General features: G+C 53.9%; 7 protein-coding genes across 7 annotated transcripts; 5 read left to right on the forward strand and 2 right to left on the reverse strand.

The window, feature by feature from the left end:
* Nucleotides 1-33: 33 nt before the first annotated feature.
* GNI_177430 (UDP-glucosyltransferase) lies at nt 34-1947 on the reverse strand (the record flags this gene model as incomplete). Its single annotated transcript, XM_011135136.1, has 1 exon — nt 34-1947. A coding segment is annotated over one exon (1914 nt), but the record flags the coding sequence as incomplete, so codon positions are not given.
* A 365-nt stretch (nt 1948-2312) lies between these two features.
* GNI_177440 (hypothetical protein) lies at nt 2313-4547 on the forward strand (the record flags this gene model as incomplete). The annotated part of the gene is made up of 1 exon (XM_011135137.1): nt 2313-4547. One exon carries the CDS (start codon nt 2313-2315, stop codon nt 4545-4547), a length of 2235 nt encoding a protein of 744 aa, XP_011133439.1.
* A 340-nt stretch (nt 4548-4887) lies between these two features.
* Nucleotides 4888-6981, forward strand: GNI_177450 (hypothetical protein; the record flags this gene model as incomplete). Its single annotated transcript, XM_011135138.1, has 1 exon — nt 4888-6981. One exon carries the CDS (start codon nt 4888-4890, stop codon nt 6979-6981), a length of 2094 nt encoding a protein of 697 aa, XP_011133440.1.
* A 317-nt stretch (nt 6982-7298) lies between these two features.
* On the forward strand, nt 7299-9323 carry GNI_177460 (hypothetical protein; the record flags this gene model as incomplete). The annotated part of the gene is made up of 1 exon (XM_011135139.1): nt 7299-9323. The coding sequence occupies one exon, from the start codon at nt 7299-7301 to the stop codon at nt 9321-9323; it is 2025 nt and encodes a 674-aa protein (XP_011133441.1).
* A 1146-nt stretch (nt 9324-10469) lies between these two features.
* On the forward strand, nt 10470-12233 carry GNI_177470 (hypothetical protein; the record flags this gene model as incomplete). The annotated part of the gene is made up of 1 exon (XM_011135140.1): nt 10470-12233. The coding sequence occupies one exon, from the start codon at nt 10470-10472 to the stop codon at nt 12231-12233; it is 1764 nt and encodes a 587-aa protein (XP_011133442.1).
* Nucleotides 12234-12630: 397 nt separating this feature from the next.
* On the reverse strand, nt 12631-20075 carry GNI_177480 (DNA polymerase; the record flags this gene model as incomplete). Its single annotated transcript, XM_011135141.1, has 8 exons — nt 12631-13950; nt 14353-14578; nt 14673-14904; nt 15171-18621; nt 18746-18857; nt 18963-19048; nt 19182-19581; nt 19723-20075. 8 exons carry the CDS (start codon nt 20073-20075, stop codon nt 12631-12633), a joined length of 6180 nt encoding a protein of 2059 aa, XP_011133443.1.
* Nucleotides 20076-20806: 731 nt separating this feature from the next.
* Nucleotides 20807-22737, forward strand: GNI_177490 (chromo domain protein; the record flags this gene model as incomplete). The annotated part of the gene is made up of 2 exons (XM_011135142.1): nt 20807-20896; nt 20932-22737. The coding sequence occupies 2 exons, from the start codon at nt 20807-20809 to the stop codon at nt 22735-22737; spliced, it is 1896 nt and encodes a 631-aa protein (XP_011133444.1).
* Between the last annotated feature and the right edge of the window lie 17 nt (nt 22738-22754).

Below are 22754 nucleotides of genomic sequence, written 5' to 3' on the forward strand. Positions count from 1 at the left end.
CTTCAATGAGCAGGTTCTTCCATTCTGCCATACCCTCAATCCGTTCTTGAAATATTCTTCTTGAATCTTCGCATTCATCGCCTGTTCCGCACCTAGCGGCAAACACACAATTGGGCCCTCAAATGATGACATTGCCTCCAAGGTTCCATTCCATCCTGAGTGTGACAGGAATACTCTAACGGCCTTATGCTTCAACACCGCAACTTGATCCACCCATGAGATAATCTTTATTTTTCCGCAATTACGGTTAATATAATTTTCAGGAAGCCAGCTCTCAATGTCTCCAGACTTGTGAGCATCTTCAGACATCTTCTGAGCATCTTCAGACATCTTCTGAGCATCTTCAGACTTCAATGCGGTTACCATGATGTTGTTCTGTTTCGGCAATCTTAGAGCCCAAAGTACAGGCACATTCATTTCCTCTAGAGCGCTCGCAAGCTCCAAGAGGTCAGCGGCCCGAAGGTCGAATTGACTACCCATGGAAACGAAGATTACAGATCTCGGTCGTTGTTTATTCAGCCACGCTTCAGCCGTGTCCGCGCTCGCCGGACTCTCCTCGGGGGTCAAGTCCCCAAGATCCTCGTCCGTCTGAGTCTGAGAATCACATCTACATCCCCGCTGTGAGTCGAAGTGGTTGCGCACCTCCTTATTCTCTTGAGCAGAAAGCTCGGTCTTCGCCCCCCCACTCAGCTCTGTCTGTTCCGTTTGATCCGGTGTGCTCTGTTCCAGCGTGGTCGTTCCATTGGGTGTGCTCTGACGCGGCAAGGTTTGATTCGGCGTGTTGGCGACAGCCGGATTCGTCTGAGTAGCCTGTCTCGGTTCAACACTATGATTCGGTTCGGTAGTTTGAATCCTACCCAGTTGCTGAGCGGCCTGTTCCCTGCACTTGTACAGCGGTCCTACACACAGTACCTGCCAGTTGCGGCCGTCTTCGGCGCGAGTGACTCTTTGTCTCGCCATCTCCACGGCCTCGTGAGGCCACCAATCAGCGACATCATTGACCAGAATGCCTTCACGGTATCGTCTAGCGAGGTTCTCCGCGTCCAAGAGCCCCTTAAACTTGTCGACGTGTGCCGGGCTCGTCTCAATTGGCTCCACTACGCCAACACCGGGAATGGTCGTTTCCGCATGCGGGTCGGCTACGCTCACAAAAGCCAGACTGCTAGCGTGGAACTGCCAACTCGGGATACCGAAATGACGTGCGACTTCTGTATCGTAACCGACGAACATGTCTGGTACGACCACCTTCGGTCTTCTGATTGGGGTTGTAATGACGACTGCCGCCCAGGAACTTTTGTCTACGGGATTTTTTTCCTCTCCGGGGGGTTTCCCGTCGGATTCGCATGCTGGACTCCCTGCGGAGTGGCATCCCGTGGAGTCAACGATTACCGCTCGGAGGTCCATCAACCCCGAGTCGTAAAATTTCTTCACCCTGGCGACCCAGCGACCGTTCTTCACGTCCTGAGCGTAAATGGAAAAGGAGTCCTCGTCATCCTGTGCGACAATCGCGTATACACGAACTCGTGGGTTCTCTGCAATCAAGTTTTTGATCGCACCCAACTGTTGCGTCGAACTCACGACACCAAAGAGAGTCACCGAACAACCCTTGTGCAACTGGCACAAACGCTCACTCAAGTGCAAGGACGGGGCGATGTGGCCAAACCCATGGAAGCACAACACAGCCACCTCCAACTCACTCGCAATAGAATCTTCCTTATTGGCTCCAGCCATGATCTCAGACTCAGCTACGACCGCAGACTTAGCCGCCAGCTCAGTCGCAGCCACAGCAGACTCATCCGTTCCCTTATTACCCGTCGGTTTCGCCACTACGGTGTCCGTAGCCGGACCACCATGGCTTATATGCACGGTAGAGTTGATGAACTTTATTTCGCAGGTGCCACTCACTTGCAAGACCGCACCCATTGCGAAGTCACCTGTGCCGGCCATTGAACGAGTTAGCTCAATCTCAAATTCAACCTAGCTGTTCTCAACTTCAGCGCAGTAATTCCCCTAACTAGGTCAGTTCTTGACTAGTAGTACTTGATCCCAAATTTCGTAAATCCAAATTGAATAATGCGTTATTATGATAATCACCCGTCTCAGTCGCTACCCGTCTCAGTCGCTACCCGTCTCAGTCGCCCGGACGGTTATTTGGCGGAGCTTGTTGAGAATCATGAGCTGTCACCCAGCTCTCAGGGCCAGGGTCCAGTGGGTCACGACTAGGGTTGAGTTATGTTAGTACCGCGTTTTTTTTGCACTGATCAAACGGGCTGTTCGGTCTGTGTGTTTGGTCAGGTGTGTGTTGGTTTCGTATGGAGACGGATTTGCTGGAGTTGAGGCACCGTAGTTCTGAGGTGGGGGTGCAGAACTTCGTGCGGCGTTTTGATGGGAAGCGGAGTCTTGCGACGCCTGTGAGTTGTCGTTTGAAGCGTGTGGCGGAGGGTCGGAACGTGAATCCCCGGATGGTGTGGTTTGAGTCGGAGGGTCTCGGCGACCCGCATGTGGTGTTGGACAAGGCGATGGCGCGTCTGTGTCAGTTCGGTGTCGTGTGTCACGTGCCGCCGTCATTGTTCATTGCGCTACATGTGAAGCTGAAGGAATTGAAGTCGCTAAAATACTCCTACCACCAGTCGCAAGGTTACGTCTCTGAAGAGCACCTCAAGGTGTATCATGACTTCGCTAATCACATGATCAACATCATACGAGACGCGCTCGCCGACCGACATGCCGCACGACTTGAGGACCGGCCCAGGTTTGAAGACGCAAAACATGAAGAAGACTCCAGATTTGCAGACCCCACCCTGGAGCTGATGTGCTGCCTCTTCGGGGAACTCTGTAACGCCGTCCCCTCCTTCGGTCTCTTTTGCTTACCTGCAATAACCCGACCGAAGAGCCCCGCCGCTAGCCCCTTACCACCCGAAAGGAAGACGTCTGAACCTCCGCCCGGGTCAAGACTGGAAGGAGGAAAACGACTGGAAGGAGGAACACGACTGGAAGGAGGAACACGACTGGAAGGAGGAACACGACTGGAAGGGGGAACACGACTGGAAGGGGGAGACGGTAGGGTGGACAAAGAGAGAATGGTCGGCACTGAGGGTGGCTACGATTTGGAGAAGAAGCGGTCGCGACATGTATCGAACGTGTCGGAGACAAGGTTGGCGAATGCGGAAGACTTGGTGAAAGACTCCTCCAGTTTGACGAAAGGGTCTCCCTTGGTTGGTTGGATAAGACGCATGATCGGGGCCTGTGGTTGTCGAGCATGGGACTGGAGTTCTGGACGAGGGTGCGGAAGGGTCAAACATGAGCTCCCGGTACATGCAAGAGAGAAGCAAAAGTGGCGATGCCTTTGCTTCCTTTTACGGTCGTTGGCGGCAGCGTTGATGACCCACGTCTTGTTCGTAGGCCGAGTTACGACGGATGGCGAACTTTTGCGCAAGGAACCTTACCTGCAATTCTTAGAGGCAGTGGCTGCGCCGCTGCTGGGCTACAGACGTCTTCTGCACCTCCATCAGGTTGACCCCCATTTCCAAGACCTGACGGAGACCCTAAATACTCTTATCAGACTGCTTGCTGAAGACGTTTGGAGGGATCGATTCCGACATCCGTTAATAAACAATGTATCAGAGCAAGGACAACCTCATATAAAGGCCGAGCTGATTAGTGTACACATCCTCATTAATCTTATAACGCAACTCACAATTAAAGAGCTGAAAGGTTCGCTAGACTTCGTAAAAAACATCCCCCTCGAAGAGCACCCTCAGAATTGCCATTCATCTACCCGGCAAGGCTTGAGGCAAGGCATGGCACAAGACACGGAGCAAGGCTCAGTACAAGACTCGGAGCGGGTACAAGACTCGGAGCGGTTACAAGACTCGGAGCGGGTACAAGACTCGGAGCGGGTACAAGACTCGGGTCGAGACTGTCTACCAGGGGGCCGTATCTGGAAGGAGAACAGCAGGCAACCAGAGGGCGACGTTGCAATGAAGACGGGTGACGGGGGTGCTAATGAATTAAAGAAGGTCAACGCCGAACCCGCCTTGATTACTTATGAAACGAAAGAGGCCATCTGCAGGATTTGTAGTGCTGACATAGGCCAAAAAATATGTGTCGAACGTGTGTGCTTGCTGCTTAGATCCTTCTTGTCGATAAGCAATCTAACAACAAACCCAGGTTCTTATGAAAAATATTGGTGGAGGGCGCCGGAGGTGTCGCTAAAGGAATTGGACTACAGCTTGTACCTCTATGACGAGGCTGAAAGCTATCGATTCTGCGATTCTACGTCCGGAATTAGGATTCCGGAGTTGATCGCCATAACGCAGACCGGGAAGAAAGTTGCCAAAACCTCAACTCAATATAAGCCAATAACAATGAATATTCTCCTCAGAAATATAATTACTAGTCAGCCGAACGGAACGAGCGGTTACCATTCACTGCTTCTACGTTTGATCGAGGTGGTCCTCACCGGGGATCCACACTGCGGCCGCAAGCTTCATCATCTCAACTATATACATCACATGCTGCAGGAAGCAGAGCATTCCGCGGGTTAAGTCAAATGCGTGAAGACAACTATTCCACGATGAAGAGCTCTCAGTGATGAAGAGCTCTCAGTGATGAAGAGCTCTCAGCGATGAAGAGTTCTCAGTGATGAAGAGCTCTCAGTGATGAAGAGCTCTCAGTGATGAAGAGCTCTCAGTGATGAAGAGCTCTCAGTGACGAGCTCTCGGCCTTGAAGGGTATTTCAGCTTGGCATCGAGGGGGGGGGGGGGTGCAGGTGCATAGAGAATGAACAAGGATAGGCATCACGCCCGTTTCACGGAAGAGGGGGCTACCGGACGCGGAGGGAGGGGTCACCGGCCCGGTGCAGGATTGGGAGGGCCCCGACGCGAAATGAAGCTGCCGCTCGACTTCCGAGACGACGGTCGGCGGGACGCGGACCGACGGGACACGGAGCGACGGGACACGGAGCGGCGAGAGACGGAGAGGCGAGAGTGGCGCGAGTTCGACAACTTGTCGTCGGCGTTGCGTTCTGCACGGGGTCGTTCGAAGACGCCACGAGGGGAGTCGGCGCCGGCGCCATTCTCAGCCTCGGCGTTTGAACTTCCGCCTCCTCCTCCACCGCCGCCGGTGTTTGGGTTCGAGCCTCCGAGTATGATGGGGCCGTGTGCACACGCGGCGCAAAACGTTAAACAGGCGGAGACTGCGTTGTCGCACGTGATGAAGAACGAGCAGGAGTACCTGGCGGCAGTGAAGTTGAAAGCGGATCAGATGTTGGATCGGCTGCACGAGGAGTTTGGTCCGTACTTGTTGGAGGACGAGCGGTACAGCAATCGCGCGTCGGGGGTAAGTGACCTGGCAGGCGTCTTGGCGTTATGCCGTGGTCTGTTGTTTGCGCCGCCACCCGAGGGTCCAGATGCTGACCTGACGGAGGCGGAGTTGCAGCGCGAGGAGGTGTTAAGGCACCACAAGATGCTCTACGCGTTGCGACGTATCCATCCGATGTTGTTTCACTCACAAGTCAACCCCCATGCTTTGCGCCTACTCGAGACCTTCCACAAAGATTTGGTCGACGAACTCTGCCGCTCGCACCTCCTCGGCATCTCCTTCCCCGACCCTGAGTTCATGCAACTCGCCGGCCAGAGCTGGGGCGGCAAGAACAAGGTCAGTCGCCGAGGCGCCAAGACCGGTGGTGTAGACCTCGACAGCGACACCGAGGATTTATTGCAGGAGTACGACCAGGCCAAACGACAGAAACTTACAGAGATCAAGGCCAAGATACGGCAGCGAATCAAGAACGACATTCGGCTCGTTTCTGGCAAAACGGAAGGCATCGATGACGCGTTAATGTCCCCCCTCGGTGTCCCACCTAGTGCCGCGCTAATTAACCCAGTTACGGGCCAACCCATGGGCCAGGCCGTAGCGGGGCCTGACGGTCAGCCGACGCCCTACCCGTTCTACCCGGCTGTGATGATGCCGCCGCAGGCCGTGATGGCACCGCCTGAAAAGGAGCACCGCAAGAAGCGCAAGAAGCGCGACAAGGAGGCGGCGGCCGCGAGCTCCCCGCCGGCACCCAAGACCGAGCCGGAGAAGCCCCCGGAGGAGGCGGCCGAGCGCGCTTCGCTGAAACTCAAGCAGAAGGAAGCCAAGAAGGCGGCGACTAACGCTGCCCCTGCCAAGGCGGACCCTGCCAGCAAAGAGTCGCGCACGCTGAAGCCGGCGCCCAAGGGCAAAGAGCCTCCCAAGGCGGGCGAGCCTCCCAAGGCGGGAGAGCCTACCAAGGCGGGAGAGCCGCCTAAGTTGGGGGCGCCGAAACCGGGGGCCAAGAAGGACGGTGCCAAGGAGCCCCTCAAGGGCGCTCGAGGTCTCGGCGCTGCCCTTACCACCGGCGACAAGAAGGGCTCCGTCGGTGTGGGTAAGGGCAGGGGCAAGGATTCGGGCGGCGGCCAGATCAAACGCGGCTCTGGTGAAAGAAAAGTGTTTGGCACCGGCGACCGAGGATTTGTTGATAAGGGACACGACAAGGGAGTAGATAAGGGGGTGGACAAGACACACGGCAAGCTGGACCTGCCAAAGTTGAAGAAACGCAATCTCTCGCCCACCAAACCGTCGGACAACACGCACTTCGAATTGCCCAAACTCCGCAGTCGAGACGATAAGAAAGGCGGCGACGATAAAAAAGACAAACTGCTCAAGAGGGCCGGTGACGATAAGAGAGCTGGTGAGGATAAAAAACCGAAGGCCGAACAGCCCAAGCGAATCGAGGCCAAGAAAGCCGCCATGGCCCGCGTCCAGATGAGCAAACGTTTAGAAAACAAAAACACGGCTGACCCAGCTCCCGCGGCCAAGAAAGGTGCTTTAGATGACATTGTTAAAAAGGCCGTGAAGGCAGCCACCCTCAAAACCAGTCTTCAACTCTCACCGCAAGCGAACGTCGCCAAAAGCGGCACCGTCACCGGCAGCAAACCGCCTGCGTCCAAACCATGACGGCGGTCCTGGTGTTACCACGACCCGAAACCAGAAGGCCACGACCAGAAGGCCACGACCGGAAGGTCATGACCGGCGGGCGCAGCTTTATCTTGTTTTTCATCTTAATTGCAGTCTTTCTACTCTTCGAGGTCATGAAACCGCCGTACCATAATGGTCACAATATCCGGGACCGTTAATATGCGTGTCGTTCAACCTCGCACACGCACCCAGTCGCGCTAGCCAATTCGCCAGGTGTCTCGCTGCGTTGCGGGTAGCATAGATGTTGAAGAGGGTTAATTATTCTGCGTGAGTAAATGCGTACGCAGGGGGCTTCGATGTCCGGAGCGGTTTGCTGGGGTCGGCTGTTGTCGGGCGGAGGTTGGGTCTGGCACTCTGGAGAAGCAGAAGCGGAGACGACTACGCACCTGCCCGAGGCTGAGATGTGGCCGGAAGTTGCGCCACCGCGGTCCGAGGCTGCGTCCGAGGTTAGGTCGTTGCCGGAGATTAGGTCGTTGCCGGCGATTAGGTCGTTGGAAGGCGGAAAGAAACGTTTTACCGGTTTGTCGACGGTCGGCGCGGACACTTCACCTATCTACAAGGCGGTGGGGGAGGTCCCGGAAAGTATGAGGGCCTTGCTAACTACAGAGGAGTGGGAGAGGGTGAGGTTGGTGACGGAGGCAGATTTGCGGGTGTGTGTGCTTAAGTATGTGGAAGTGGGTGCAGTGATTTCGAGGTTTGTGCAGTGTCCTTTCGGGACCATAAACGCTCGGTCGGCGCTGTGTAGCGCGCTGAATGTGAAGCGCTGGAAGCGACAATACGACCATTGGGTTACCGGCTGCCTTCTAAGACGCGCCGATGTCCAGCTGCGAAAGTTGCTGGAGTTCTGCGTCCGGACTCTGCACTACACGCCCAGAAAACCCTGGTCGCTCGAGTGCCTCACGGACCGGTCCTCACGCTGCCATCGGTGCCCATGGCCGCATACCGAACAGGCAGTGCGCGAACTGATCCTGCAGCTCGAACGCGACTACGAGGATACGTTGTCTGACCCGCTGACCATCGCGGATTTTGCTCAACTTGAATTCCGCCGCTCGACAAAAAAGCCGCCACTCCCGTACTCTAAGGATCAACCGTCCAAGAATCAACGGTCCAAGGACAAAGGATCAGACGAACGGTCGGAAAAACAGGCACGCTTGGAACCGATAGAAGAAGAGCCACTTTCGCAACCGTTTCGGCCACTCCCGCAGCCGGGCAGCCCGCTCACTAGCTTATCAGGGGGCCCCGCAGAGAGCTCGGAACCGAGGGCGGAGCCGAAGGCTGATGTAAACGGGGCGGATAACAATCGAGGGGTGCTGCGATCGCCGTTGAGACCGGACACATGGGTACGGGAGCAGAAGCGGGGCAAGTCGTTTCGGCGGGCGCAGGGGCGTTTCCGAGTGTTTGCGGCTCAGCGGAGGGACTTGTTATCCAACGCGGCCAAAAAGGTGTCGGCATTGTTGGGAGACAACTGGGAGCAGTTGGAGGATATGGAGGCGAAGGACTTGACGGCCTGCAGCCCGGCTTACGTGGAATTGGGTACGATAATCGACAAGTACATTCGCGACGCCTTCGGGACCGTCTCCAAATTCGATGTCGCGGTCGTTGCGGCGGCCATGACGACTGGCGAGGGGCGGATTTTGCCGCCGTTGTCGTTGGTACACGGCTGGATCACGGGGTGTATCCTCCAGTACGCACAGGTACCGCAATCCCAGCTAATTACCTTCTGCACCGAAGACCTGCGGTACATACCCTCGACTCGCTTCCTACTAGACTGCCTCCGTGCCAGGCCTGAGACCTACTGGGATTACACCAGACGCACCCGTGCAGGAAAGAAGAAACGAGAGCCCGCCAACTACCTTGCCGCTCTCCTCTCCAGCTACCAATGCAAGGTGACCATCAGCAAGTTCGTTGAACTCTTCCATCGTGAACGAAACGCCATGAGCGACGAACTAGAAACCATCGCCAGCCAAAAGAGAAAGAGGGGGCGACAACCAAAAGAGGGCCAACGGCGAAGAAAGGGGCGACAGCCAACAGAAGGCCAACAGTCAATAGAGGACCAACAGCCAAGAGAGGGTCAACAGCCAATAGAAGGTCAGCGGCCAGGAAAAGGAGAGCAGCGAAGAAATGGCCAGCGAAGAAATGGCCAACAGCGAAGAAAGGAGCAACAGCCAATAGAGGACCAGCAGCCAAGAGAGGGCGTACAGCTGAAGGGGCGGCATGGCCCGGAGCCTCCCGCCGGCACGCGACCAGACGATCCGTTTATGTATTGCCACCCGGATGACTTAACAGATTTTCTTCATTGGGTGGAGTCAGGACAAGCTTAATAGACCTTCTCGCGCCCCGGGTCCCCTATTACACCGTACTGAGGCGCGGTGTCCTACCATGATTGTGTGGTCGTCATCGGAAGCTCCGAGAGATCGAATGCAGGACCAAGGGCAAATCTTTTTGTGTGCGCGTGTTTGTCGCGCACTTTTTGCGCGGGCTATAAAAACAATAAGAGAGTAACGAAAACTCCCTTAGGTTCGCGTGATAGTCTTTCTCGTCCCGAAAATATATTATAACTTTTTTTGGATGGGCGTTTGAGGGTAGCAGCACGCGGACAGACAAAGTCCAAACAAGGTTAAGAGACATGATAGAAGTAGGTTATGGCACTAAAGCCGCAACAGCGGACCCGAAAAAGGGAGATAAACAGTAAGGGTCCGTTGGGCACTTGCCAAGGGGGGATTAATTTGTTGAGAACAACCAATAGTTATTCCAAACACTGGCAAACATGGACAATGAGAAAAAGACTCGATGGTACCGGAACCCTAATCGCCTTCTTATCACTTCTCGGAATCCTCCAGAGCTGTAGAACGACCAGGAGCCACTCCGGTCGGTACGTCAAAAGATGGTGGACGACCTGAGCAGTGGCTCACGTGATGTTAGACCCCAACGACCGGAACGGTCTACCAAGTGTTGTGGTTCCCCACATTGATGTTAGGGACGACACAACGAATTCAATTGGGGACAAGAAAACCCCCGCCCGGTAGGGGTAGACGTAGGCCGCCAGACGGTTGATGCCTGGGTCTGTTTTGCTGCGTCCTTCCTGCTAAAGGTATCCTCACAGCCAAAGGTGTCCTTCATATTTTGCTGGTGAAAGCGTGTGAACCCATTGGTCCGCCTCTGCCATTCGTGCTGTCGTGTGCTGACACAGGACACCGGTCTAAGCTTGCCCCAGACAGAGCCTTTCTAGTAGGTCTTCCTGCTAAACAGCGAGTTCCTGTTCCCTCAATTGGCGCGCCTTTCTTTTTGCTCTAAAAAAACTTGTACATTGTCAGAGGAACAGGCGCCTGTTGGGAAGAATGAAGCCCTCAAACTCTGCTTCAAACGGACGTTGGTTTATTGTTCAGGGATTGTTAGCTGTCGACGGTGGTTTGCAGCTGCTCGGGTCTCCGTCAGGGCTCGGTCAAGAGCAGCTGCGTGGTGATCCGATGGACACCAAAGAGTGCCCGGTACAGGAAGTTGGCGTTTCGCAAGTGGAGGTCCCCGGTGTTGGGGAGGTCCCCGGTAAAAAAGACGGCCAATCGGTGTATTTGAGTTCGTATCAGTATCTGACCTATCTCGCGCTCAGCCTGAATATATTTGAGAACCAACAGGTCGCTCGTGCGAGATTGGGTGGGCTGTTGTCACCAGATGAGTGGAAGGCCTTGAAAGAGGTAACTACGTCCGACTTGTGGGAGTGTGAACTCATCTATGTGGAACTTGCTACGATCATTTCTATGTTCATAGCTGCCCCCTTTGGTGACGTGTCAGATGCCGCAAGAGGGACTGTGTGTCAGTGGCTGGAGATTGGGACGTGGAGCACTACCCACAGCAATTGGGTAGCGGGCTGTCTTCTTCGACGTTCAGGTGTCCCAGTAAGAAAGGTGATTGACTTTTGCAACGATACGTTGCAATATGTACCAAATAATAACCGGTGGAAATTGGAGTGCATGAGACTCCGCCCCCTATTGCCTCGGAATTACCGGGACCGGGTTTTAGGTTTCGACAGGAAGCAATTTTTGTTATGCCTGGTGAACGATTTGTCAGAGAAAGTAACTGCTAACCAGTTTGCAAAACTACAGACAGGGAACATAACATCGGTGCCTCTTGTGGCCACGGCAATAGCCCGACAGAAGAGGCAGATCCCACGACCGACGCTAGGACGTACCGAGGAGAAGCGCATACGGAAAAGCGTGGGTTTAGGAGCCGGGACAGGCGGTCCGCCGGTGAGGTCGGAGGAGTGGGTCCTTTCTCAGTCCACTAGAGTCGGCGGGGCTTGTTCCGGAGAGAAAGCGGCTAGTGAGCGAGTCTACCGACGGACGCAGGGTTTCTTGACGAAGCTTGCAGTATTCCAAGAGCCGGTTTTATTTCCGGATCATGATGTGAATGAAAAGCTGACTAAACTGTTAGGTGGAGATTGGAATAAATTGGAGGGAATGAAAGAGGCGGATGTTGATGCCTGTAGTATCGCTTATTTAGAGCTAGGAACCATTATAGAAAGATATATAAACTCCGCGTTTGGAACTGTTTGTGAGCAACTACGGGATAAAGTACTTACGATGTTTTCAAGTGCAAATTTTACTACTATGACTTCTGCATGGTTAACGGGCTGTATACTACAATACGCTGAGGTATCCATACCCCGTCTCATCGACTTCTGTGTAAAGGATTTGACATATAAACCTGCCCCAAACAACTGGATTCTAGAATGTCTTAAATGCGAACCTTTTCGCAAATGCAATTATCACATGAGGGCATCCTTAAATGCTCGAGAACGTCTCGCTGACCTTCTTATTGGCCACAGGCAGAAGCTTTCTATTCCCGAATTCATTGAGGTGCGGTCAGGATCAAGATCGCACAAAACCAGCTACGTTCGCGCATGCTTTATTGCTTCGTCTTCCTCTACACAGTCGTCTTCCTCTACACAGTCGTCTTCCTCTACACAGTCGGCTCCCTCTACACAGTCGGCTCCCTCTACACAGTCGGCTGCCTCTACACAGTCGGCTCCCATTATTACTTGGAAACCGAAGATGCGGGGAAGACAGACACCAGCTTACCGAGGGGAAATTCCACGGTCCCAGACCGAGAATCCAGGCTACCGAACTTTGGCTCCAAAGCATCACATGTGGATAGACCAAGATCCTGCACTGATGTACTGCCATCCAAATGATGTGATTGAATTTATAAATTGGGTGGAATCGGGTGGTGTGTGAGTGCTCGCTGGGATGATCACGAGGACTGAGCACTGCCGGATGACACCGTTCATCGAGGCTCCATACAGTTATTGTGCTCATTGCCATAAGACGTGTTTTAGTGTACTGCTAGTAATCACGTCTGATGAAACAGCGTAAAAAAGCGGAAGTCACTAGCTGCCACAGTCCGAACGCAGAGCCCGAACCAGATCCAATTTTTTCCAGATCCAATTTTTTCCATCAGAGGTCCAGAGAGTTGCCTCAAGGTCAGTCGGTACGATTATTACGAACAGTGACTGATTGAATGCGGTGTTGGAGACTCCATGTCCGTTCTGGTCCGGAACGGGCCCGATGAGTCTCTTCTCTCGACGTTCCGTTTCTGGTCGGTCAACAATCCGGAGGCGCCTGCAGAAGGTGGTTACAGGATCATGCTGAGTGCCTGTTCAACGACTGCGGCCAGCCACGACCAGTCGTTTTGGGTGGCGTATGCGAGCAAGATTTTTCCGGCGGTGAGTAGTCCGGGAAGGTTTTGGTTGTGTGTGTACTGGCCGCCGCAGACTGGACAGAAGTTAGAGCAGCGGACTCTGGCGACTTTGTGGCACGTGCTGCATTTGAGTTGTTGGAGGGAGTGGGCGACGTAGAGTAGTTCGAAGTATTGGACCAGCTTGCTTTCGATTTCGGCGTCGCTGAATGCGTGTAGACATTGGGGGCACACGGGCACGCCTTCGAAGGACGCGGTTTGGCTGATGTGGCTGTTGCAGCTGGCACACCGTACGTTGGTCACGACGACGCCCACGACGCTGCCGAACTGCCGCTGCGCCTGCGAGGCCAGCAAGTCTTCGAACAAGGCCGCAGGCGTCGTCTCCCCCTCGTCTCCTGGCAGGCGGTTGAAGGCACACTCGTCCTTCCTTGTCAGACATTCCAGCAGCCCCAAAGCCAACGAGTAACACGGCGTGGAGGCAGAATCTTGTACACATGCTGGAAACGCCTCAGCCACCGGCGGCATCGCAAACTTGGCCATAAACTCGTCCACCAACCGGTACCACGTCGTCCCCACGAATTCCGTGATGTGCTCGACAAACTGCGCGTGACTCAAAGATTCATACCAGCCCGCTTGGGTCGCGGCCGCATCCGACTCATGCCATCCAGCTTGGCTACTATGAGTCGCATCCGGCTCTGCGTCTTCGCCCACGCCAGCAGCTCGCTCACGGCGGGAGGAGTGACACGACTTAGGGAGTTCGAGAAACTGAATGACAAGGTCTTCAAGCATCCGTCGCGGTCGGTCGGGGAACTGTTCCAAAATGGGCAGATCATAGACGACAATCTCTCCGTCGTTATTGAGGAAGCATTTGTTGCAAGGGTCGAGGATGAGTCCGTGCTTGAAAACCGAGCAGGCGTCCGTTTTGAATAGCTTGTTCGACATTGACTCTCTGTTCCACAGCCCGATCAGTGCCTTGGCAGCGAGGATCGCGTCGTCTTCTTTTAGTGTCGGAATCTCAATGAGCAAACCCGAGTCGTTCAACTCCAAAATGCGCGGCTGGCGGCGCGTGCGCCCGACTGCCGCGCTTAACTGATTCACTAGTCGTCGCTGCCACAGAGGCAACCAGGTGCAGCACAGCTGCTCGTATGCCTCCTGTACTTCTCGGCTAGTGGTCAGGTAATGCAGGACGCCATCTGCGTAGGCCAAGTCCTCCATTTTCTCATTCAGCAACGCAGAAAGCACGGCCAGGGTGCGACTCTCATAACCCAACACCCCTACACCCGAGCCATGCAGGCCCGAGCCATGCAGGCCCGAGCCATGAAGACCCGAGCCATGAAGACCCGAGCCATGAAGACCGACGGTCCCCAGTTTGTCGGAGGTGTTGCTTATTTTGTCCATTGTGCTCGAGGTCAAAGTGCTGGCGGTGAAGACGCTGCTGAGAGAGGCCGACTTGAGTCCTGCGCGTTTGCAAAAGCCCTCGGAAGACAGTTCGCCTAAACACAGAAGACATTGCAGGAGCCCGCTCCAGCGGAACGGGATGGCGACGCACTGGTACCTGTACACGCCGGCATGGCTGATGCCGAGCATTTTAACAGGTTTGAGTGTTGCCCGCAGGTGGTCTCTGCAGAGCTCGGAATTGAACCACAGACCGCCGCATACCAAGTCGGCCAGTCGGTCAAAGTTCGGCAACAGCGGACTCGCCTCGGTCAAATGCGAGCCCACATGCCGCGGGAAGACAGACTCCCGCCACAGAACCGCGCGACACTCACTCGCCACGCCGTCACTCGTACTCGCCGATAACACCGTCCGCAATGGACTGCTCAGCGGCCCACTCAGCCGTCGAAGAGTCCGCTGATACAATCCCGCAAACTTGCTCAAAGTCCGACTACAACACAGCACTGATCAGCCCCCCGCACCCCCCAGATGTAGCACTACTACCACCAGGTGGGGCATTCCACCACGGTCCTTCCTGGGCTTACTTGTGAAGATCTAGGGTAATATCGCGCGATTCGTAGTCTGCAACGTAGGTGACCTGAGTCAGACAGGGCACGCCGCAGTCCAAACTTGCCGGAGACAACGCCCACCGCAGCGACTCAGACAAACACACCGTCCGCAGTACCGATCGGTTCCGCGCCGTACGCAGGCGCGCACTCGCGTCCCGTACCATCGCCTCCATGTTCTCGTACGCCGCACCCACGGACTTGACAGCCACTGCACACAGCACGTAAATGTCGACCCAGAGGGGGTAACCCGGAGGTGTTCATCCCGGAAGTAGTGCCATTGTTGTGCCCGTCTCACCGTATACATTCGCGGAAGGATAGACTGCTTCAAGGCGACCCTTAAAGAAACTGCTCGCAGCGTGTATGTGCGATTCTGAGACAAGGCGACATCGTAACGTGTGTACCCAATGTGTGTGTCCAACGTGTGTGTACGAGAAGGAGTGGTGCACGATGGTGTGTATCAAGGGTGGGTCTTACGTAGAAACATTTGGGGCATCTTTTCCGTTTGTCCCGTGATGATGGTAAGTATCCTCGGTTTGCGTGTGTTGTCGATTGAGGTGGAGATCCAGAAGCCCTGGTCACCAGTGACAGTGAGGAAGGCATCGAAGAACCAAGAGAGCTCATGGTGGAGGTCCTTGAATTCCACACGGTTGTTAGAGTTGATGATCAAGTACCGTCCGTCATTGGTAGGGCGCAAGCTTAGCTCGACCAGTCTGGAGTGCAAGTCCAAGTAATTTCGTTTTGTTCGTTCCAAGTCGACGGCTACCCGGGCGTGGTCCCGACAGTCTGCTACGCACGGCTCTTCCAGCAACGCTGTTTCCAGTCGGGGATTATACGAATAACTTCGCGTCAGTACACTGACCAAGTCCGGTTGCTTCTTAAATCCCAAAATGTTCACCTTGGTGGGCAGTGCGTCGACTGAGTAGTGGCTAGCGTCCACAGTACAACCGTGCTCCTGAACTCCAATGCTCCCTCTTCTCGGTCGACGAAGACCCGCTCCTGAACCGCCCGCAGGGGGAAAGTCTCCACCTCCGACAGAGTCGCGATCTCCCATAAAATCACGACCGTCGTGTCGACTTCCTGTAGCTACTGAACCGCGTCGATCGATTATTTCCCCAAGAGAGGGCACCGGTCGGAACTCACCCAGAAGCAATACCTTACGGTTAAGCACAATGGGAACTTTGTACAGCGTGTTTACTGCGGGATGTCTGACCAACGCGTGGTGCTCATTCTCCATCGAAATCACGATATCCTCCAGCCAGAAGGTGCCCTTATCGAAGAGATCCTGGCGGTTCAGGACCGGCTGCCGTCGCAAACACAAAGAGGCTACCCCCAAAGAAGACCAGCAGTGCTTCCACCGCTGCCACGGCCTCGCACCTAGTTGGTCCAGGTTGTCGCCGCGTTCACCAGTTAGAGTCCTCGCCGTGTTTGCCGGAACCGTGTTTTCGTTCGGTGAGGTATGGACAGGCGAGTGTTCGACAGCCGACTGCTCGACAGGCGACTGCTCGTTTGCCCAGTCAGTGCCCATCTCGCAGTCGATGCCCACTTCCCAGTCCGTGCCTTTCTCGCAGTTGGTGTCCCTTTCGGGGATGCCAAGTTTCGAGAAGGAGTCTTTGCCCTGCGAAAGGGCACTGCGTTGTCCCTTGATCACGAATTCGCGAAGGTTGAGCTGCCGTGAGAGGTCTGCGATGTTGCACCAAGCGGGTGCCGGTACAACGCAAGGGTTCCCGACCTTCTGTTGGAGCGCGGGAATCACGACGATTTTTTGCACCGTCGTTTGCAGTCGTTCGGCATAGTAGTCCCAGTCGATGAGGTCTCGCAACCTCTCGTCGCAAGCTGCCGCAACAGCCGCTGGTCCGGACCCGTCTAGTTTGGTAACGCCTTTGGTCGAGCTGCCCTTTTGGAGGAGGTTGGACAGCGTGTCGTTGGACTGGGCCCATTTGGTGAGCCAGTAGTCTCGGGTTTGCGGTTCGGCGGAGAATATGGAGATGGGAGCTGCTCGGTGGGTTCGGGGTAGTCCGATGGGGTACTTGAGGATGACATAAGTGCAGCGGATTCCGGAATCGTTGATGTACGTTTCATCGTTGTAGCACTCGGTGAGTCGGAAGGCAGTTGTGATTCCCATTGACTTGTAGTCGCCGGCCTTCGAAGCCGGTCGGGACATGTTGGTACTTTCCGCTAGCAAGCGCAATACAGTGGAAAAGTCACTGCACTTGCGGCCCTTCGTCCTCACAAATGCCATCCAATTATCGGCAATCGCACCCGCGCCGCGGTAGCACTCGGATTTGTCATGGCCCAAAATGAACGAAGGGAAAACGGACTCCTGAAAGATCTTTAACAACTCCAAATCGCCGCGACGCTTCAGCTCGAAACCTTTTAGCTCGCAGATAGTTCCGTCAAAATCGTACACCGCGTACCGCTTTTTCAACTGCTGATTTTCCTTCTCTGACGCCGGCAGAAACATACCGCGGTACGGCCCGTCGATCTCGAAAAAAACCGAGTTCTCACTGGACAACTTGAACTTTTGACTCGCTCTGTCGAACGTGTGGTATTGATCGTTTAACCACGCCTTCTCCACCATCGCGTTCAACATCCAGCATGGGTAGCTGAACTTGAATGTCTTGCTCACTGTCCGCACCCGTCCCTCTATTTCACCCCCCTGCCCCCCCGGTTGTCCGTTTTCCGGGGGTCCATTCTTCATACAGGCGTTCTCTACATGTCCGTCTTCCTCTTGAGCAATCTGGACTTCGATCTCGAACGTGTCGGGAAAGCCTTTAGGTAGGAGCGTCCAGACCCCGTCGGTGTCGAGTTCCAAGGGAATGCCGATGCCGGCACAGATGTCCCGCGCCATCTGGATGATGGTGGCCCCAGTGTGTGTAACGATAGCGGCCATTTCGAGTGAGTACCAACGCGCGCCCTTGCGCATGACGTAGCCATAAAACGAGTTGAGGATGCACTTGTGGGCGAGCTGAAGCGAGTCGTAGGTGATTGCGGCTGCCTCCTTGTCCTGTTTCTGATCTACGGAGCATTCGCTAAGTTCTTTCTCAGCAACTTTTTTAAGTCTTTTATACACGAGTCTTCGATCTCGAAAATCACGCACTGTGTCCACGTAGAAAGAACTCTGTCTTTGACAGACGAAGCTCGTCTTACTCTTCTCCAAAGTGGTCTTGAATTTGTTCTTATTCGTTTTTGCTGCCACCTGTTTCAATCTCGCCGTCTGAATCTCGCGACGTTCCCGCAAAGGCAACTCAGTATAAGTCGTCATTACGACCTCGCCATTCAATTTGGCCAAGGGAAACCGCTCTACTCGCAGCTGATCATTGATTGTCCGTACCAAAGCCCGATCCAGATTGTACTTCTCAGCCTTCCATCGCCACTTTAGCTGCCGTTGACACTGCGCTCTTTCCTTGTAGTACGGACAATGGAAGCAATCCGTTTCCTCATCCACTATGCTATAGGGCTGCAGTCGCTGACTTAATATGATATTTGGATACATCGCTCCCACGTCCATGTGGTAAATCAACGGCTCCACTTTCAAATCGCGCGCAAGACGGTAACTCATTAGTCTCTCACAGATCTTACGCTTCACCTCACTCTCCCAATTCGTACCCAGGATCACTCGCGAACTATCCATCACTTCGTGCTTCAACCACACCTCATACGTGTAGTCCAAGTTCTCCACCAACTCATCCACAATCGCAGAATCAAACACAAACTGCTCAGGGATGTCATGCCGATAAATGCCAGATCTCAACTGCTCCACCTGACCGCCCACATACGTCTCGCTAAACAGCAGCGTGTTCTCGTCCATCCAGTTCTCCTCATCTTGAACCGATTTGTTCGGAATCAAAATGTTCCGGTGATAAGCCTCAGCCATTAACAAATGTTCACACAACGTACCAGAACCTTTACGTAAGACATCGTCAGGCTAGTAGAGCAATCATCATGATGTTCAACCCTCGTGTTTTCAACCCTCGTGTGTGCAACCGTCGTGTGTCCAACCCGCGGGCGTGAACCTTTCGTCTTCAACCCAGATTCCTCATGTAGCTTACGACCAACGGAATTATACTGGACAAGGCCAGGGTGAAGTTATGTACGTATTGTGTATACAACTTGTAGGTGGCCAACGCGTCAGAAACAGAATACTCCGCCATAATCTGGGGCCTACGACAGCAAGAGATACACCATGGATAATGTAAGAATCAGAGTCAGTCATAGAGATAGAGAGAAGGGTAAGAGGTCCACTACATTGGTACAGTCGGAACTCACTTGGTCCAGCAGTATTCAACCATAAGCTCTGGGTCGACTTCTCGAGGCTCGTACCGTAGTTTGGCTCTAGCCACAGCTTTCAAACCCTAGCATCATGTTCACAAATATGAAGAAGGAGCTGGGGAGAAGGTTGCATTCGGCTCAGTGACAAGGGTGCAATGCATCTAGAAGGGGGGCCATAGGAACAGGAATAAGACTAGGAGTAGGAATGAAGATTACCCGGGATCCGCAGGGTAGATACGAGTCTCTTTCCACCCACTTGAGGCAGTCGATGTGTAGGATGATGGGTGAGGTGAATTGGGTCTTCATATTGGGGAGTTCTGTACATTGAAAGCCCCAAGTATCCTTGAGCGAGAGGCCGTTTCTTGTGCATCTTTCCATGACGTAGGGGAAATCAAAGCTGTCTCCGTTGTAGGTGACCAAGATGTGTGGGTTGCAAACACACTGAACATGCCACAGGAAGAATTTCAAGAGCGTCTTTTCTTCATCGAAGTTGTAAACCTTGAACTCAGATTTGAACTGGAAAGTAAAGTCGGCAATGTCTCGCGAAAAATGCTGTCGATTAACCAACAGATAACCTCCCTGGTTGGTATAGTACGAGATAGACATCACCGGATCACTGCATCAGAAAACATCATTGAAATGAAAGGACAGGAATAACAGGAGATTTAGGTTATTTACTAGGGGACACACACACGGGTAGATAGACTGCAGAACGGAAGGCATAGAACGGGAGGGATTGAGCCGAAGGGACACATACATTTCCGCCTGTGGAAACTTCAAAGGCGCCTTATGCGTTTCTATATCCCATGCCAGGATTCTTAACAGAGGCAATTTTGATTTCCAGGATTCTCCAGCAGAGCTTATAATAGGAAAATCTTTATCCTCAGGATTGCTGTCTATCATATACCATTTTCCGCACCGAATGTCCCTATCGATCATGTACGCTGTCGCGATGTCGATGTCATGCTCATAAATAGAGTCGATTAAGTAAGTTGTGTCGCTATCGATTAACCGTTTCACGTAAGACGAAACTTCGTCTCGCACGTCCTGCTTTGTTTGCCTCAACACCGATCCCTCGCGTTCCTGGTTGCGGCGGATGGTTTGCCGCATATTGTTCCGAGCCTGTGTTAGATCATCCCAGTTCGCGGTCTTGACATACAGAAAAGATGTCTCTGCATACGGCGACAAGCCAACTGCACAAAATATACTCGTCAGTCCGGGTGCGCACGCGTGTGTGCGCCCTATAATTTATTACCCACCTTTAAGATAGTCGCTTCCTTTAACGTTTATTTTATTCTTGACAGAGACTTCAAAGTTCGCTCGCGGTATCTTGGCCTTGAAATATCCATCAAGCACAGCAATTAACTGAAATCTGTAATTGTAACAGTGTACGCAGACCTGAAAACTCACTGCAAAGTGTTTCTGTCGTCCCACAGACGAATATCAGCAAAGGAGGACTTGAATCCAATAAGAAAGTAAGGTTCGTATATCTGGGGCGCTTTGATTGTGCGCCCGTTTTCATTGACAAAATACAGGTTAAATCCGCTTCTGGAGCCTACAGTGGGTCAGGAGAAGTTTTGCCCGGTCCCTGTTGTTGCCTCCACTTTCCCTATGGCCACGAAACCCGGGTAAATGATGTTCATAAGTTCATGTTCACAAGTTCATGTCGAGAAGTTCTTGGCTGGTGATGAGTGCGTTACCCTCGAATATAGTTGACTCCACGTTAAATAAGTATCCAGCCCATTTTTGCGGTCCTTCATCGCCCCCCTGGTACGTTGCTATGTTCCATCGGCTATCCATTGAGCCCTGGCTGGTGACCGATCGAGGAATTTAAAATAACGATGGCCTCCCGGGAGGGTGAGCATGCGGCCCGAGAACCAGAGAGTTATGAGATTGAGAAGCTTATAAAAATAGTCAAGAAACGCGGCAAGGTAAGAACTTCACAACCACTCCCATTTTTCCGTAGGAGCTTGTTCAAGTGCGCTGGGCAGGATACGGTGAGGACGACGATACCTGGGAGCCCGTTGAAACATTACCGGATTCGGTCGCGGAGGAACTGCGATCATTACGAGCCATGAAACATAGACGGGGGCCCCCCAAAAACTTTGAAGGAGGCGGCGCTCAGGCGGCAACCAAAGCCACCGCCAAAAAGCGCGTAAGACCGAAGGCAGGAAAATCCGCATTCCCACAAACCGAAAATGAACTTGTTCAGGCTCCAGCGGAGACCCCTCATCCTCCAGCCCCTAACCCTTTGATCCCCGAACGACAAGCGGATACACCGGACGCGACGGCCGGGTCCGGCGCCGCGTATAATGACGGAGCTCACAGCAGCACGGCCCAGGTGTCTCCTTCAACCGCCCCTTCCTCGAACCAGTCTTACTCACACCCAGGGTTCGAAGAAGGCAGTCCCCAGAAAAGTACTGGCCAAGAAGCCCCAGAAAAGGCCAGGAAAGAAACCCAAAATGCGGACTTGGACCACCCCCACCAAGACTCCGGTCACAGCCAAGATTCAGGGAACAGCCAAGCACTAGACTCTAGTCAAGGCGATACTCAGAAGGCTTTCCATAGGATATTTTTTGGAACGCAAGAAGATGAAACCCAAGAAGATGGAACGCAAGAAGATGAGCCGAATCCAAGTGTTAATCGGGCGGAGGGGGAATCTCAAAATCCAGCTCGTTCCGAAGACATTCCAGAGTCCCAACCGATTCAGCCCTTAGAATCAAAGTTGGAAGAAGCAAAGGACTCTGTGTTGAAGGATAAGCCTACTGCCGACAGTACTACTCCCGCTAGTTCGGTTCCCGGCGTCGGAAATAATCTGTCTAACGAGACGGGGAGTGAGGAGCCAGCGCGAATTGAGGCAGTGGACTTGACTCTGAGTGACCCTGAGTCGAATGCGGCCGCAAGATCGAATGCCGCCCCAACGTCGAACGCCACTTCGGACCCAAATGACGTCTCGAAGCGGAATGCTTTAGGGAACAAGCGACGGGCAGACTTAGACTCTCCCCTCATGGAGGCAGTCGACGAGCCTCCTCGGGCCATGCCGGCTAATGTGGGTCAGATGTGTTTGCCTGCACAGTTTTCTTCTGCGGTGCTGGTGCCCGCGGCAAAATCGTGGGCGAACGCACTGGCTTCTGGAGAGCCCGCGGTGGTGAGTCAAACACCGAGTGACGCTGTGGCATCCTCGGGTCGGGGCACTGCGGGTACCCGGGCCCGAAAGCGGGTGCGTGCGCAGACGGAATTGGAGTATGAATCGTCGGATGTGACTTCTTCAGAGTCCGAAATCAGCTCCGACTCCTCACAGGAGGAGCCGCTAATCACTCCCATGCCCAAGGCTTTATCCAAGACCTTGTCCAAACGCCGGAAACGGGCACGGACGGCGGCGACCAAGCAAGCCGCCAAGCGCCAGACTCGACCAACCCCCGCCGCCGAAACAAAGACCAGTGAAATCGCGACTAGAGAACAACTAATCCCCGTAAACGCGGTACAGCAAATCGTCGAGAGCTGCTTCGACAAACTTCGCACTCCCGTCGAGTGGTACTGTCCCGAAGCCTACACCGCACACCAGTTCACCCTCAAATACATCAGTGGCCCTCCTCACGCTCAAAATGAGCCACCCGTGCTGTCCGATCCTCCCAACTGGGACAATGTCTGGGGCTTCATCGAAAATCACACCAACGGCGAAAAGGCCTACCTTCCGCTCTCCGTACTCAAACAGAAATACCAAAGCGCCCTGATCGAATTTTTGCTTGCACGGACCGACTTGTCGTCATAACCCCTTCTAACTTCTGG

This window comes from Gregarina niphandrodes (assembly GCF_000223845.1).
Source record: "Gregarina niphandrodes unplaced genomic scaffold scaffold00065, whole genome shotgun sequence".
In the NCBI taxonomy this organism is placed as follows: domain Eukaryota; phylum Apicomplexa; class Conoidasida; order Eugregarinorida; family Gregarinidae; genus Gregarina; species Gregarina niphandrodes.